We start from the raw sequence: 15,122 nt of genomic DNA on the forward strand, positions 1-15,122 counted from the left end.
GAAAATCGCGTGTGCGGTATTTAAGAATTTATGAATATAAAATTTGACTGTGAATGAGTTAATTGTTATATGTATACCTCATGCTCATCAGAACTAACTCTTGTACAGAATATAAAAGTTGTAACCCTTTGAGTTCGCTTTCCAATGTCTTAAGAATCATCCAATTTGGAGCTCTGTGGACCTATAAATGACCAAAATACCCTCAACTGGTCAATCTCCTATTTCAGCTTTCAACAATAAAAATGCACTTCTATATTTCAACTTTTTGACTAGGAAAACAACTAAGCTGGATTTTGATGTCTCATACCAAATGTAGATCTATTCCTTAGTTTCAAAATAATTCAAGAATCACCTCAATACAATGCTTATAACTCAAGATATAACTGAAACACCACAAAGTGTCAAAGCTGGAAAACTTGCATTTCATCTTTTGAGTTTTCTACACTTCATGTCTTCTTTTAATCACTTCAAATCATCAATAATCATCTAATTATCTCCTCAATTCACTCCAATTGATGATTGAATCATTAAACCTACCGAAAACATGAAGTTTTCACCATTAAAATCAATAGAAATGCAATTTATACCACTTAAACCATAAAATGTATATTTTCACTAGAAACTTAGTTTATAAGTTATAAAAGTTTATAAGTTATAAAACTAAATAAAACACACCAAAACTAACTAATAAAACACTTAAAATATGTAAAATATACACTTACCAGTTATTATGGCAAATTAGTAAAAAATTTAAATTAATTAATAGAGGTAAGTCAAAATTTTTAAAATAGTGAATAAAGGCAAATTAATCAAAATTTTTAATATAATTAGTGGGGGTTAATTAGTCCATTTATTATAATATTATAATGTCCGAGTATGGCTATATAATAGTCAGTATGAATTTGAATCATTCATAAGGGCAAATTAATTCAAATATTGTTATGTTGGTAGTAAGGGCAAATTGGTCAAAAAACTTTAAAATTAATTAGTAGGGGCAAATTAGTCTATTCATATTATATTATCATGTGTGAGTAGGGTTATATAATTATAAGAGTATAAATTTATATTTTTAAGGATAAATTAGTTTGAAATTTTATCATCTTATCTGTTAGCATCTTGCGATGACTAATACCACTTCTCTCACGGGATTATTTTATCCCATCAATAGGGGATTAATTCAATTAGATAGGATGTGTCATTCTACATATAGCATGCAACCAAATATGGGATGATACAGGATAATTAATCCAATCTTGTCTTATCCCATGAACCAAACAGACCCTTAAGGCAAACCTTGGATTCTCACTCTACCCTTAACCTTGAAGAGACAAAATATCCCTCTATTATGTTTTAATCTTTGAACTTTAACTTGGAATTTGATTTTGACCACTCTAATTGATGGTGGTAAACTTTCTCATGAGATGAGCACATACATTAGGGAATACACTAACAACTAATTATTTTTAAAAAGTGGCAAAAAAATCCTAATAAACAAAAATCATTATAGAAAAAACAAAGAAAAATTTGAGTGTTGACATGTGAATGTGTAATTGTAAATATGGGTAATTGACTATGAATAGTGCAACTATAAGGAAATAGAATAAAATTGTTTTCTTAATTTCTTAAAGTGGAAAATAGATGAAATTGATTTGTAAAAAAAAATATAGTTTTTTAATTTCTTAAATTAGAGAATGGGCATCCTAAAGTTTTTATTATAGAAATTTATTATTTTATTATAAATAAAAATTTGATAAAATAAAACTAATTTGGAATAACAAAGAAGAAAGAAAAAAGGAAAAAAAACTTACATAGTAGAGGGGTATTTTTGTCTCTATATTTTTTTAGGGCTAAGTGATATAGAAAAAGAATTAGGGGGTAAAGTGAGAATCAAGGTATATCTTTAGAGGATAAATTGCCATTAAACCTTAATTTTATGTAAAATTTTAAAAAATAAAGCAGTAGTAGTTGCAATTTTGCAGATATTTGGTTAGTTATTGTGTTTTTGGTGGTTATGCTAACACCGTGTGATTAGATAGTTACAATAGGAAATAGCTTTTCTTAATCACATTTTTTCCCCAAAGATTTGGAGTATCTCAATAACATGTTACCACTCTCAACTTTAGATATATGCATTTTGGCTCCTACAGAAACACCAATTAACCACTAGAGATGATGCTTTCATCCAAAAACCTAATGAAATGACATTGATCCAAAGAGAACTGACTGTCATACTTCAAAAAAAAAAAAAAAAAAAAAAAAAAAACTGTCTGGTTAGAAGGGTGCCACTCCCTCTGCAACAATGTGCCATGTGTCAGTAGGGTCCACTTATGTAGTACAAACGAGTCCCACTAGCAAGCTGTAATGTAGCTAATTGACTTAATCATTATGCTTTTTTTCTAAAATTGCATGAGAGGTATATTATTCCTTTTTAGCAATTAGTGAAATGTTACACTACAAATTTTGATCCGTAGGATTACTTTATCCAAATTTTCCACAAAAATAGATAATCAACTAGTTTGGGCACTGAATCACAATTGTATTTCTCATTTATACCATAATTTAAATTAGACAATGTAGTATGTCCAACTGTGTGCAAGACCAGAGAAAAAGAGTACACAAGCTTGTCTATGAGAGAGAGAGAGAGAGAGAGTCAAAGATATGTATATCGTATCAAGTGTGTGTTGGAGAAAGGGGAAGCAGAGTAAGTTTGTGTACGGGGGATGGTTTTTGTGCATGAGAGGGAGAGACAAAAGGCTATATATGTGTGTTCCTTTGAATGTGTATCAGCTAAGAGAATAGTGTGTGCAAGTATGTGTGACTACGGGAGAAAAGGAAACATTATTGTATGTGCACTGATAAGTGTGTATTTTATGTATTTTAAGCGTATCTTATTATTTCATTTTGGTGTATTTTAGTCATTTTTATAGCTAATTAACTAAATTTCTGGTGAATGGCGCATTTTGTGGTTTAAGTAAGAAAAATTGTATTTCTATGTGTTCAAATGGTGAAAACTTCATGTTTTTGTAGGGTTTAATAATTCAATCATCAAATGAAGTGAATTGAGAAGATATTTGGATGATTGTTGATGGTTTAAAGAGAATATGAGGTACAAAATGTTCAAAAGATGAAATGTAAACAAGTATAAAAGAACAAATGTTTGACAGCTTTGACCGCTTTTGATATTTTGACTATATTTTGAGTTAAAAATATCAGATTGACGTGATTTCTGACCTATTTTGAAACTAAGACATATCTCTACATTTATTATGAGACATAAAAATTCAGTTCATGAGTTTTCTTACTCAAAAAGTCGAAATACTGTTGGGCATTTTTTTTTTGGTCAAAAGTTGAAATAGGGGATTGAGTAGTGAAAGGTAGTTTGGCCATTTCGCAGTCTACAGAGCTCCAAATTTGATGATTCTTAATGCATTGAAAAACTAACTCAAAAATACGTAACTTTCATGTTTTGTATAAGAACTAGTTCAGCCTCCATTATCTAAAAAATATCAGTTGAATTTGGTGCAAAAATAGAGTAAAATTGAAGACTAATAAAAAAAGTGCAAACCTGCAGGAGAGGCAATATGCAGGTGGAATATGCAACCTTACACCTGCGTATTCTTAAGGAAGTTGTGTAACTTGTACAACCACTTGCTCTAATTTTTTACAACTATTTACAGTTTAATTCCAACAAGAATTTTGGCTGCAGCTATAAAGAAGAGTATGGAGACTTGTAAAAGAATATTTTGTGAATCTCAAAAAACATCTTATATTAATTTTAACAACTCATTTGGAGCTTGAATTCTCTATAAATAGAGGTCTTGGAGAACAATTTTCATAACTTTGGAAGGCTAGAAACACTATAAAAAATATAGTTTTCACCAGCTTTTTTTAGTTCATTAGTAGAGTATAGTATAGTAAGTGTATTTATTCATCTTCTACTTGTAGATATGGATGAAGAATTGAGGAGCAAAGATGGAGAATTGGAGTTCATGTGACAAGGATGACCTCTCTTCTATCACTTTTTCTTTTGCATTTGATTTCATGTTTAGTTATAATACAAGTTTGAATTTTTTCATGTGTTGCTAAGGTATATGTCTAGAGTTATAGATGAACTTTCTATATCTTATTAGTGGTGTTTAATTAGTTATTTGATAATATTATTTTAAACAAGTTATTTATCACTTTTTTCTTTCTAATCATGATTAAGTGACCATTAATTTTGATAATCTTAAGGTGTTAAGTTTGCAATGAAATTGGTCGCGTATTTGACACTAGTTCAAAAAAGTGCTAAACCTAAGAGTATACACATAAGAGTAGAGATGCACCTTTATGATTTTAGTGGCTTGTTCCATGTAATTTCATAGAAGAAATGATTTTATAGTTAATTTCATAACCATAAGAGTAGATATGGCTTAGCTACAAGTATAATTAATTCACTACAAGAGCAGGTTTTACATACATGATAACAACATTTAATTAATCGATAATTTCACTTGTAAGAGTAGTAAGAAATTTCATAATTCTAGGAATTTTATATTGTTATTTTTATTACTTTTATTTCGTGTTTGTAGCGCTTGTGATAATCTAAATAATAAAGAAGTTCGATCGGTAATTGATAATCTTCCATGTAAGATCGACACCTGATATCCCTATACTCGATAAATGATCTGTATACTTATAAAAAAGGGGTATTTAGGTTTTATTAAAATTTGGTACATAGTAAAATCTAGTCATAAATCTATAAAAGGAGTGTGTGCTGTTAAAGTTGTCTATTTATGAACAACAGCAATGAAGAAACATAAAGCGAAATTGCATAAGGATTAATATTTTGTATACTTCCAATTTATCTTAGCTTGTCAGAAGCTTGCTGAAAATTAGTAAATCAAGTAAATAAATTTCACTTCTAATTTCTATAGACAATTTAAGTGATGCTTAATGTACATATTGATAAAATATTTTTATTACCGTACGACTTTAGAAAGCAAATACTAATTGAATTTCGACAATTAATGGAGTTATCAAAGACCCCATCATCTCAGTATTAATCTAGATCGTCATGAAGAACAAGAGAGCAGGCCTTTTCAATTACGCCTTTCGTCTTTCGCCCGCTACTTCATCGCCTGATCAGAAGTGGGCTTCGAAAGCAGCCTGGTCTAATTCAACCATACAACTTTTTAATTTTAATTACTTCTATGGTCGTGCCTTGTGGCAATCCTACTTCACTAATTATTATTGTAATAGCTTTACGAAATACTTCTGTAGAAAAGAGTAGTAAATGAAAAGACAATATTATGGTTAATAAACAAGTAAGAGTAGTCTCTTTGCCTCTTTCCAAATGTTTAACATCCTTATATGAGAACTGGAAAGGGTTATGTGAATATCATTAGCCACTAAGAATTAATCAAAATCATCAAGTTACTAAGAATTCAATAACAATGCAATCTTAACTGAGAAGTTCGTTGACATTTTTCGGTTATTTGACAAATGAAAACAATAGAAAGGAAAGGGCATAAATGAGTTAAACAGGAGGGGTGAGTTACAAAATGCTTAGAGGAATTTTTTACAGTAGTTGGTGGTTGAGTCGGATTCACTAGTGCTAATAAAGATTTTGAGGAACGATTACCAATGCCCATGGACGATTAGTTATGAGATCGAGCAGTGTTGCGAGTTCTCTCAGGGGAGTATACAGTTCAAGCATTGCTATCGCGAGGCCAATAAGATTGCGGATGTTCTAGCCAATGTGGGGTGTGCCTTGGTTGAATCGGTATGTATTTATGAACATTTCAAGGACTTACCTGGTGTAGTTAGGGGTGAATATCGGTTGGATAAAATATCCTACCCATCTATCCGGCGACATCGAGTTAAGTAAGTAACTGTCTTGTACTTGTATTGTGTCGTTGAGGTCAGGCTTCTATCCCCCTCAAGAACTGTTCTGAGACAATAAAATCCAAGCATCTTGGTTAAAAAAAAAAAAAAGTTACAAAATCCTCAAATTTTAAAATGCTATACAAGAATCGAGCTACTAACGATGAGTTGCCACATTGAGAAAGTTTTTTACATGATATTACATTGGGTATCTCCTATAACCCATTCTGTGGAGTCTGGGGTCTCTATAGTTCCAGGTGCAACTGCAGAAGGCAGTCATGGACTAGATTGAAAATATAAAATAAATGGTTTAGGTCAGATTGAGCTGAATTGGCCCGATCGAGACCACTCAGTGAATGATGCTTTGAGTATATCATATGCAAAAACTTGAAAAGTCAGGAGCCATTCAAAACTCAATTAATCCGGTAGAACTGGATATCAAGAAAAATGCAAAAGATAGATTTTTTTTTTTTACTTTTCATTTTTTTTTCTATTTTTCTCCTCCTAATTTCTTAAGAGAATGAAAAATATGTTAAGTTCTTTGCAGGTTCAATTAAACTATTTCTGTTTGTGCATTTCGCCAGGAGCTGAAGAAGCCAACTGTAGCTGCTGGTCAACTATTTATGTTTGAATTCAAAATGGAGAAATGGAAAAACTGTAAGAAAGAAAGAGAATAGAAGAGATGAAGAATAGGGAAAAGAACAAAAGAAGGTTCCGGCTTGGTGTTTAATTGGGTGAAATATAGAAACAAAAGAAAAACAATTACTCACAAACATATAAAAATAAGAAAAACAAAGAAGAAAAATATGGTGGCAAAAAATTGAAGTTGATAAATTGCCATTTGTAAATAACAAAACACAGGAAGATTACACTGCCAAGACCAAAATTATTTTCATACAATCTTGGACCCATTGATGCTTTGAATAGTTCTGTGAGCCTTGATCTAGTTCTACACATCTTCACCAAGGGAAAAAAAGTGTTCGGATCATCAATATGATGGGTAATGACCTATCTTAAAAAAAAGAAGAAGAAAAATGGCGAGTAATGAAGCTATCAAATTTCTTGAATTCATCTTGATGTATTAGCTTTTAGCAAGGTTTCAGAATGCGGCTCTTAACTGATTTAGGAAAATAATTAGGTCGAATGTCATTTGTTCAACTGGTATGCCGACCATTATTGACATGTATGTATACGTGGTAGCTATTAGTCTATTTGTTAATATATGAAATATGGAAATACATCTTTGGAATTTCACTTTCATGATAGAAGAAATCAATGCAATCCGCATTTTACCCACTTAAATAAAATTAAACACGTAATTGAGAGTTTTATTCCTTAAAGGACAGAGAAAACAAAAAAGGACAAAAAATTTAATATGTATTTGAAATTTAAACAAGTTTAATTACAAGGAGAAATAAATGCCTGCGTAACTTGCAAGGGGGTAAGCAAACTGGAAAAAGAGTTTGTATTTGAGGTTAATTGCAAAATATCCAAGGTTCGCATTGTAAAGTGTCCCCTGACAAGTATATATTTTACCTAATATTTTGTACATATTTTGGATGGATTGTGGTGGAATTGGGATTAAAATGATGATGAGAATGGCTATTTTGATTATTAGATGATTAACTAAATGATTTAGTAAGCAAAGTATGAAAAACTGTGTGAAAATGGAAAGATTTATTTGTTTTTTTTTTTGTTTTGTTTTGTTGAAGGGAAAAATCACATGACACTTGCTACATTCTAAGTCTACGAAAGTCTGAAAAACCCAATTGATCAAGAGCAAAATCATCTCTCACCAAGCGAGGCACTTCACAGAAAGATTCATACGTCGAAATATAATTCGGGATTCCACCAATTTTTGCAAGACGGTACCTTCTGTACTTTAGCAGTTCCTGTAGATGTTTTCGTGACCGCCATGAACACTGTGCTTTCCCATGAATGATTCCCTTACAACTTGTGTCCTAAAGTTGGGAAACGACATTGAATCTAGAGCTACAATGGCTTTAACCGCAGATGGCAGCTCTTGAGGTAAGTTAAAGACTCGCTGTGATCCCAAGTTCAAGCTGGCTAATTTATCTACTGCACCGTTGAAAGATTTATTTGTTAAATTGGTTGTGGTAGGAAGGCAAAATTTACGGCGTCGGATACCTGGTTTCGAAGAAAATATATGGCGTCAGATAGAAAGAGTCAAACCAGATAATGCGCTAGATATTAGTAAGAAAATTTTAGAAGAAGGGATGTTCAGCAGTATATGGCATTAGATAGTGAAATTGGCTTCAGATACTGAGTTGTATGCCTAAGCGGGAAAATCTTCTCCAATTGCGCAACTTGTGCAACTTCCTGCAAAATTTGCAGCTCTTTTTCTGGTGACAACTACGACGTCTTGACAGCTACTAATTGGGTCTAAAACATCAACTTTTCTCACCTTTTTGCAACTTTGTGTCATTTTTAATATTCGATTATGTCAAGAAAAGGGTGGATGAAGACTTTTGGGCAGAGAAGCTTCTTGAAAAAGGCACTCTTGTTGGGATATCAAGAAGATAGAATAGAAGATAGAGTCAGTTTTTTCTTAGACTAGAACTTGCACTCTCTCTCTAGAATAGAATAGGACTTTTAGCAAAACTCTTGATGTAATCTTGTTATTTTGAAGACAAAGGAGAATTTGGAGTTTGGAGATCTTTGTTCCTTTAATCGAATAAGTATTTTCTTCTCCCTTTCTTTTTATTTCATTGGATATATGTTGGGATTCATAAAAATTTATGCTTTATGTGTTTATTCTTCATATCTAGCTAATATATTTGTTCTAAGAGTGGATAATGCCTTGTGTTTCTTGATCTTGGTTTGAATGAATAGATGAATGTTACCTTTTGTTCTTGCTAGTTCATTTAAGATTGCTTGAACATTTGTGAATGCTTGATCACCATTTACAAATTATTTTAGTTGTTATTTATCAATGAAAATTGATAGATGATGATGGAACCGACTTAATGGAGCTTAGGATCTTAGCACACAAAAGTAGTGTTGAGACTAGGTAGGGTTTAATACATTCTAGAGTTTAATGGCACCATACTTGTTGTTTCACCATGAAAGTAGGGAACTGCATATATAGGTGACACTCGATTAATCGTGAAAGCGAGCTTTGGATACCATAAGTGAATGAGCCTTTAGCAAAACAAGTAATGTAACATTTATCACTCATTTGAACTATAAACAAGAACATTTGATTAATTTCATATCCTAGATTTTGTGTTTTAGTTGAATTTATCCATTAACTTATAGCTGTTATAAATTAATATGTAGAGTAGATTTTATTTCTCATTGTTGTAGTTTATCTAGATAATAAAGTAAGATTAAATTTTAGTAATTGTGAGTGCTCCTCGAGAGATTGAACTTAACTTTCTTGTATTACAAAACGACCTGTATACTTGCAACTAATTAGGGAGTTATTGAATAAAAGTAGAGTGCTAGGGAACCGTCACCCCCCAAACTATAAATTTCAGCACTATACTCGTTGAATAATCAGCTCTTCGGCAATGTATTCCAATAAAATTGGTAACTGCATAATGTAATGGAAAAAAGTTATTAATGTCTCTAAATTTAGTTAAGTAGTTAAAATGACCCGTTCCTTTAGAAGTCTAGAACTAATATATGTATATCTGTGATTTTCTTTCTTTCTTTCTTTCACATATATTGAAGATCTATCTTTCTCTTTCAAATAAAGAAAGAAACCTTCTATATACTTATATAAATCTAGCCACTTAACTAAATACAAGGACATTAACAATTTTTTGCTCATTAAATTTTCTCAGTGGTGAGTTGATTGGAGTACTTCAAGAAAGTTCAATAGTTTGAGGATGGTACTGTTGAAATTGATAGTTTGGAGGACTCGTTGTAGCCCGAAGACAGTTTAGCGATATTTTGTGATTAACACCAGAGCAACTAACATAAATGTGTGATATATTTTATTGTAAAATGAGTCTCAGACAAATTTTGTTGGTAAATAAAATTTGCAACGTATTCTAAACAACTCTTTATGATTTCTAAGGAATTGCTGATCTAGGCTTGTTGATCATGTGTATCAATACTAATATATGAGTTGACAAGTTAGAAGCAATTGGAGAGTTGCTGTAGGTCCCAAATGCGATAACTAGTTATTGCATACCCATTAGAGGAGTAGTATAAAATACACTTTCAATAAAATTTACTATGGCTAGTTGTGGGTAAATATATGAAGAGCTATATTTTAGTTCAAACTAATTTTTTTTTTTTTTAGCTTTTAGCATTTTTGTAAGATTAAATGTTAAACACATTGCAGACTTGAATTTTCATCCCTAATAATCTATAGGATTCAAATTAAATGATCCAATGGTTAATTCATAAAGAACTTAATGAAACCTCAACCAAGGAGCATTTACATAGAAAAGGGGGGAAAAAAGAAAAGAAAAGAGACACATGCACACAAGAGAAGATTAAACATGATAGACAAAGACCAAAGATTGTTTATACTTTTGCTCACAGAATAGAAAAACCCAAGTTTACTAAGCAGATACTAATGTCTAAAGGGCAAGTTTTTATACTTTTCCCAAGACGCATAAATTCACACATTGCTTAACTCCATTGGATCCTGATCAGGGACAGAACTTTCTCCTTGACGAGCGATACTTGGAGCATTACTTGTTGAAGCATTTCTGCTTCCATTGCTATCTTTCTCGGTATGCAAGCTCTTTATGTAGTTTTGCAGAAGAATGCTAGGTGTTGGCCATTTTTTTCTGCATTTTCGCCCCGAGAATAGCCTTCTTGTGGCTGCATGCCAATGGTTCTTGATGGAGTTTTCAGTCCTTCCAGGCAGTCTCTTTGCAATTTCTACCCATTTGCTTCCTATTTCAGCATGAACCTCGACCAAGATTTTATCTTCCTCCTCCGTCCATGTATCCTTCTGTAAAGGACAACAAATAAGTAAGGGAAGAAGTTTATTAAAGAATCTTATCATAGACAGGAAACTTTCTTGGCTGACTGTTAGGCCCGGACACAACCTAAAGTTTACTTCAATCTCATAGACAGGAAAAAGCATATAAGAAAACAAGAACAATATATTGTGTAAGCAGAAAAAATTAAAATAATGAAATGTAACACAAGAATAGCTATAGGGTACCGTCGAGATATTGATGCAATATTAATTAATAAAAAAAAAAATCAATGTAATGCAGTACGTAAACTTTAAATCACATTATCTAAATTCAACCCATTTCTTCAAAATCACATGGTATCTAAATTCAATCCCTTTCTTCAAATTCACGTGCTAAAATTCATCTCTAAAACATTTTTGTAGAATTGGAGAAATACGCAAATGGTATTTCTCCGATAATGTAAAATTTGAAATATTTTTTAAATGAGTAAAAAGAAATTATATGTTCAACTCGAAAGATGGTTACCAAAATCTTTACTTTAGCCATGCTTCTCTAGAATGGATAACAAAGATATTCAAAAACAACAATATCACGATTACCAAAAAGAGACTCTTAATGACGTGGTGTTAGATGCAAATATATCAAACATTCTCGCGCAGTTATGATCTTCACCAAATATATTATTGAAAACCTATATTTTATCGTTTTACAAGCCCACATTGACTATATAATACAATTACAATTAAGTTGAACAAATCAATGGCAATTCCCAAAGTAGAAACTTTTAAAACATGGCACCGGATGTTAAGATGTTGTTCTAACATAGATTTGGTATTTGCAAAGCATTTGAGTGGTTGAAATTTTTGTATTTTTTTTTAATATAAACTAAGAGTTAAGTTATTCCATGTTCTCAACAACAAATATTTTTGTTTGTTGACGGGTATTTTACATACGTGCAAGCTAAAAAATACCGAATTACACCCGTTCACTGCAAGTATACAGATCAACTAGTAGTTTAGGGTATATATCGGGTCGATCCCACAGGGAAGAGTGAACAATTACCGGTATTACTAAAGCTTCTCTATTATTTAGACTATCAATAAATTATAGCAAATTTAACCTACTGAAATTATACAAAATGACAAATGAAAGCTCCTTAGGTTGTGGTATCCCTAACTACTCATGCAAGTGCTATATTTGGATCATTGAATACTACATCTAGGCTAGTTATGGTGTAATTTCCTTATGCATTTGAATCCTACTTTCGTAGTGAATCAATTATACTAATAACCAATCCATACCTATTCTCATGGTTATGAAATTAGTTACAAGTTCATTTTTTCAGTGAAATTACATGAAATTAATCACCAAAACCCCATAGGTGCACCTCTACTCTCGTGAGTGTACTCCCCATGTTTAGCACTTATTGAACTAATGTTAAATCTCAATTTTCATTGCAGAAATAACACCCTTAGATAATCATAATTAATGGTACCAGATTAATAATGATTTAAAGAGCTAAAGTGCTAAATAACTTGCTCAAATCATAGCAGTTAAATAGCCAAATGATAAACACTAACAATCATAGAAAGTTCAACCAAACCCAAGGCATAAACTTTAGAAACACATAATAGACATAAATTCCAGAACTTGCATATTAACTGAATTTGGAATTAAGTACAAAAGATAAAGAGTTGGAAAGGAATGTAACCCATGTCACTTGAGCTCATCACCTTGCCTTCTTCATCTCCATCTTAATCCTAGTCTAGCAATATACAAGAATGGATGAACTACACTAGCTAAACTATCCTACACAAAGGAAATGGAAGAACTACATTTCTGCACTTCCAGCTCTCTCTCGTATCCTCCCTAAATGTCTCTGCATATAAGCTGATGAAAATCCTTTCCTTACCAGTCAAAAATTTCTGCTATGATTCTCCAATCTCATTTTGTTAAGATAGTCAAAAACCATTGTTTTTGACTTGAAAATAAGCCACCTTGTCTGCCCTTTTGTCTTCTGAAGCATGTGCACCGAATTCTCTTGCAGATTGTAGCTGGAAAATAGTTTGAACATAAGAGAATTGACTGAGCAAATTGCAGAATTGCGGCCAGAAAACGCGCCTACACAAAACGCGGTTACAAGTCACGTTTTGTGTACTCGCGTATTCACTTTTTCCTTACTTAAACTGCGATTTTCTCTATTATAAAGGCTGAACTGGCTTTTGTGCAAAACACCAAAGTTGTAGCCCTTTGAGTTAGCTTTCCAATGCTTCACGAATCATCCAAATCGGAGCTTTGTAGACTGAGATATGATCAAAATACTAAACACTGGTCGGAACTCTGTTTTCCACTTTGGACAGCTGAGTTGAATTTCGGTATTTCAACTTTTGGACTATGAAAACGGCTGAATTGGACTTTGATGTCTTCATACCAAATGTAGATCTCTTTCTTAGCTTTAAATTGGTATAAAGATCACCTCAATCTGATCAGTGTAGCTCCATATATAGTCGAAATACTGAAGAGTGTCAAAACTGTCTTGACTTGCATTTCCTTTCTTAAACGTTTTTCACTTCATTTTTCTTTTTACCACTTTGAATTCATCACCAAATCTCTATTTTTCACTTCACTTGACATCCTTTGGTGGTTGAATCATCATTCCTGCATAAAAATGAAGTTTTTACTATTAAAATCAATAGAAATGCAATATTAGCCATTTTAACATAAAATGTAGTTTTTTACCAAAACTTTAGTTATTTTAATTATAAAACTAAATAATCAACCCAAAATTAACTAATAAACTGCACTAAAAATACGTAAAATAAACCCTTATCATTTGTGTAGCGTGTAATATAGCCAACGGGCACATAATCATTAAAAAAAATTACCTACAAAGATTTTAATTTGATGTAAATTGCATGAAGATACAAGATATGTAGAATACAAATCTAATATTTGTGCACGCTTGAAGTGGCTATTTCTCACATCTGAAATGTATTGTATAAAATTAATCTTCTCAACAGCTTTATTTTATGTGCAAATTTTTCCCTCCTTTTCCAGTGGATACCAAACAAAAATGTAGGTCAAAAATGAAAATTCGATTTAAAGTCCTAATCAATTTATGAGAGTGGAACTTTAGTAGCAAGGGAATCATAGAGTGCTGATTTATATATGTTTTACTGCTAAATCATCAAAAGATAAGAAAAACATTATGCATACATCTACATATCTAGTCGATCACTTAATCAAGAAATAACTTTAGAAGCAAACCTTGATATCTGACATCAAATGATTGTGCCATCTATCTCTACACTGCTTCCCTTTCCTCCCTTGCAGTATCTTAGAAATTTGAGACCATTTTCCAACCCCAAAATTTTCTACATGTTGGATTAGTGCCCTGATTACACATAAGTAGAACCCAATCAATTTTAGTGCATATGTATTTGCAAAAAGGAGACACAAAGTTTTATGTAAACATAATTAATAACACAAAAACTATCAAGATATTATCTTTGTATACAAATTCATGTACCTATCTTCTTCCGGGGTCCATTGCTCCTTTGCTGATTTAGCTATGTTTTGAACTCGCTCAGGATTTCTCGTCGAAGAAGGCGGGGCATTATTGGAAAATTTGCCGCTATCAGCAGCTATGCGCGAGCTCTCACCTTGGATCGAGATATCCACAGGATTAACTTGTTGATGACTCGAGGGGATGAGGTTATGGTCCGGTAAATTTGCATCCACTACCGGAGCTTCCATGCCATTATAGATTGACAAGCCACCAATGTTATTATCACTTTCTTCAAATGGCTTATACTCCAAAAACTTGAAACCTATTGTTGAAGATCTATTGAACAAGGGATCAAAGAAATCATCAGCAGCTGATGATGATCCTGCAATAGGCAAGTCGTCAAGGTGAGGAAAATCTTCCAGAAAATCCTTTGCCTGGTTGCTATCCATCCAAGATTCTTTATGCATTTCAGGTTCTAAAGAACTGGTTGGTAAAGAAAGCTTTTGATTGCTGTCTTGGTCCATACATTTCTTGTTAAGTTCCATGGAGCAGAGTTTAGCTTCTTTCTCTGCAGCTTAGCCAAAATACGAAAAAATCAGGTGTTATTTAATGAGTTTGTGAGTCTGTCAAGGCAGTTACCCAAATAAAAAATCTACACACCAGAAAAGAACAAAAAAATGTTAATTATGATTTAATGCTTATTTATGTTGTGATAGTAATATGAGAATATAATGGATTACTGTCATCCCAGCAAGCTTGAAACACTTCAGACATGTAGGAAATTAATGGATACCAGTTCTAGTTAAATTTCTTTTGTTTTTTCCTCTCTGACTTTCTGTTTA

General features: G+C 32.2%; 1 protein-coding gene across 1 annotated transcript; it reads right to left on the bottom strand.

The window, feature by feature from the left end:
- Positions 1-10,462: 10,462 nt before the first annotated feature.
- On the bottom strand, positions 10,463-14,825 carry LOC140004687 (transcription factor MYB115-like). Its single transcript, XM_072044828.1, has 3 exons — positions 14,302-14,825; positions 14,040-14,166; positions 10,463-10,801 (listed from the first exon to the last, which is right to left on the bottom strand). The coding sequence occupies exons 1-3, from the start codon at positions 14,823-14,825 to the stop codon at positions 10,463-10,465; spliced, it is 990 nt and encodes a 329-aa protein (XP_071900929.1).
- Positions 14,826-15,122: the final 297 nt, after the last annotated feature.

This window comes from Coffea arabica, chromosome 4c (assembly GCF_036785885.1).
Source record: "Coffea arabica cultivar ET-39 chromosome 4c, Coffea Arabica ET-39 HiFi, whole genome shotgun sequence".
In the NCBI taxonomy this organism is placed as follows: domain Eukaryota; kingdom Viridiplantae; phylum Streptophyta; class Magnoliopsida; order Gentianales; family Rubiaceae; genus Coffea; species Coffea arabica.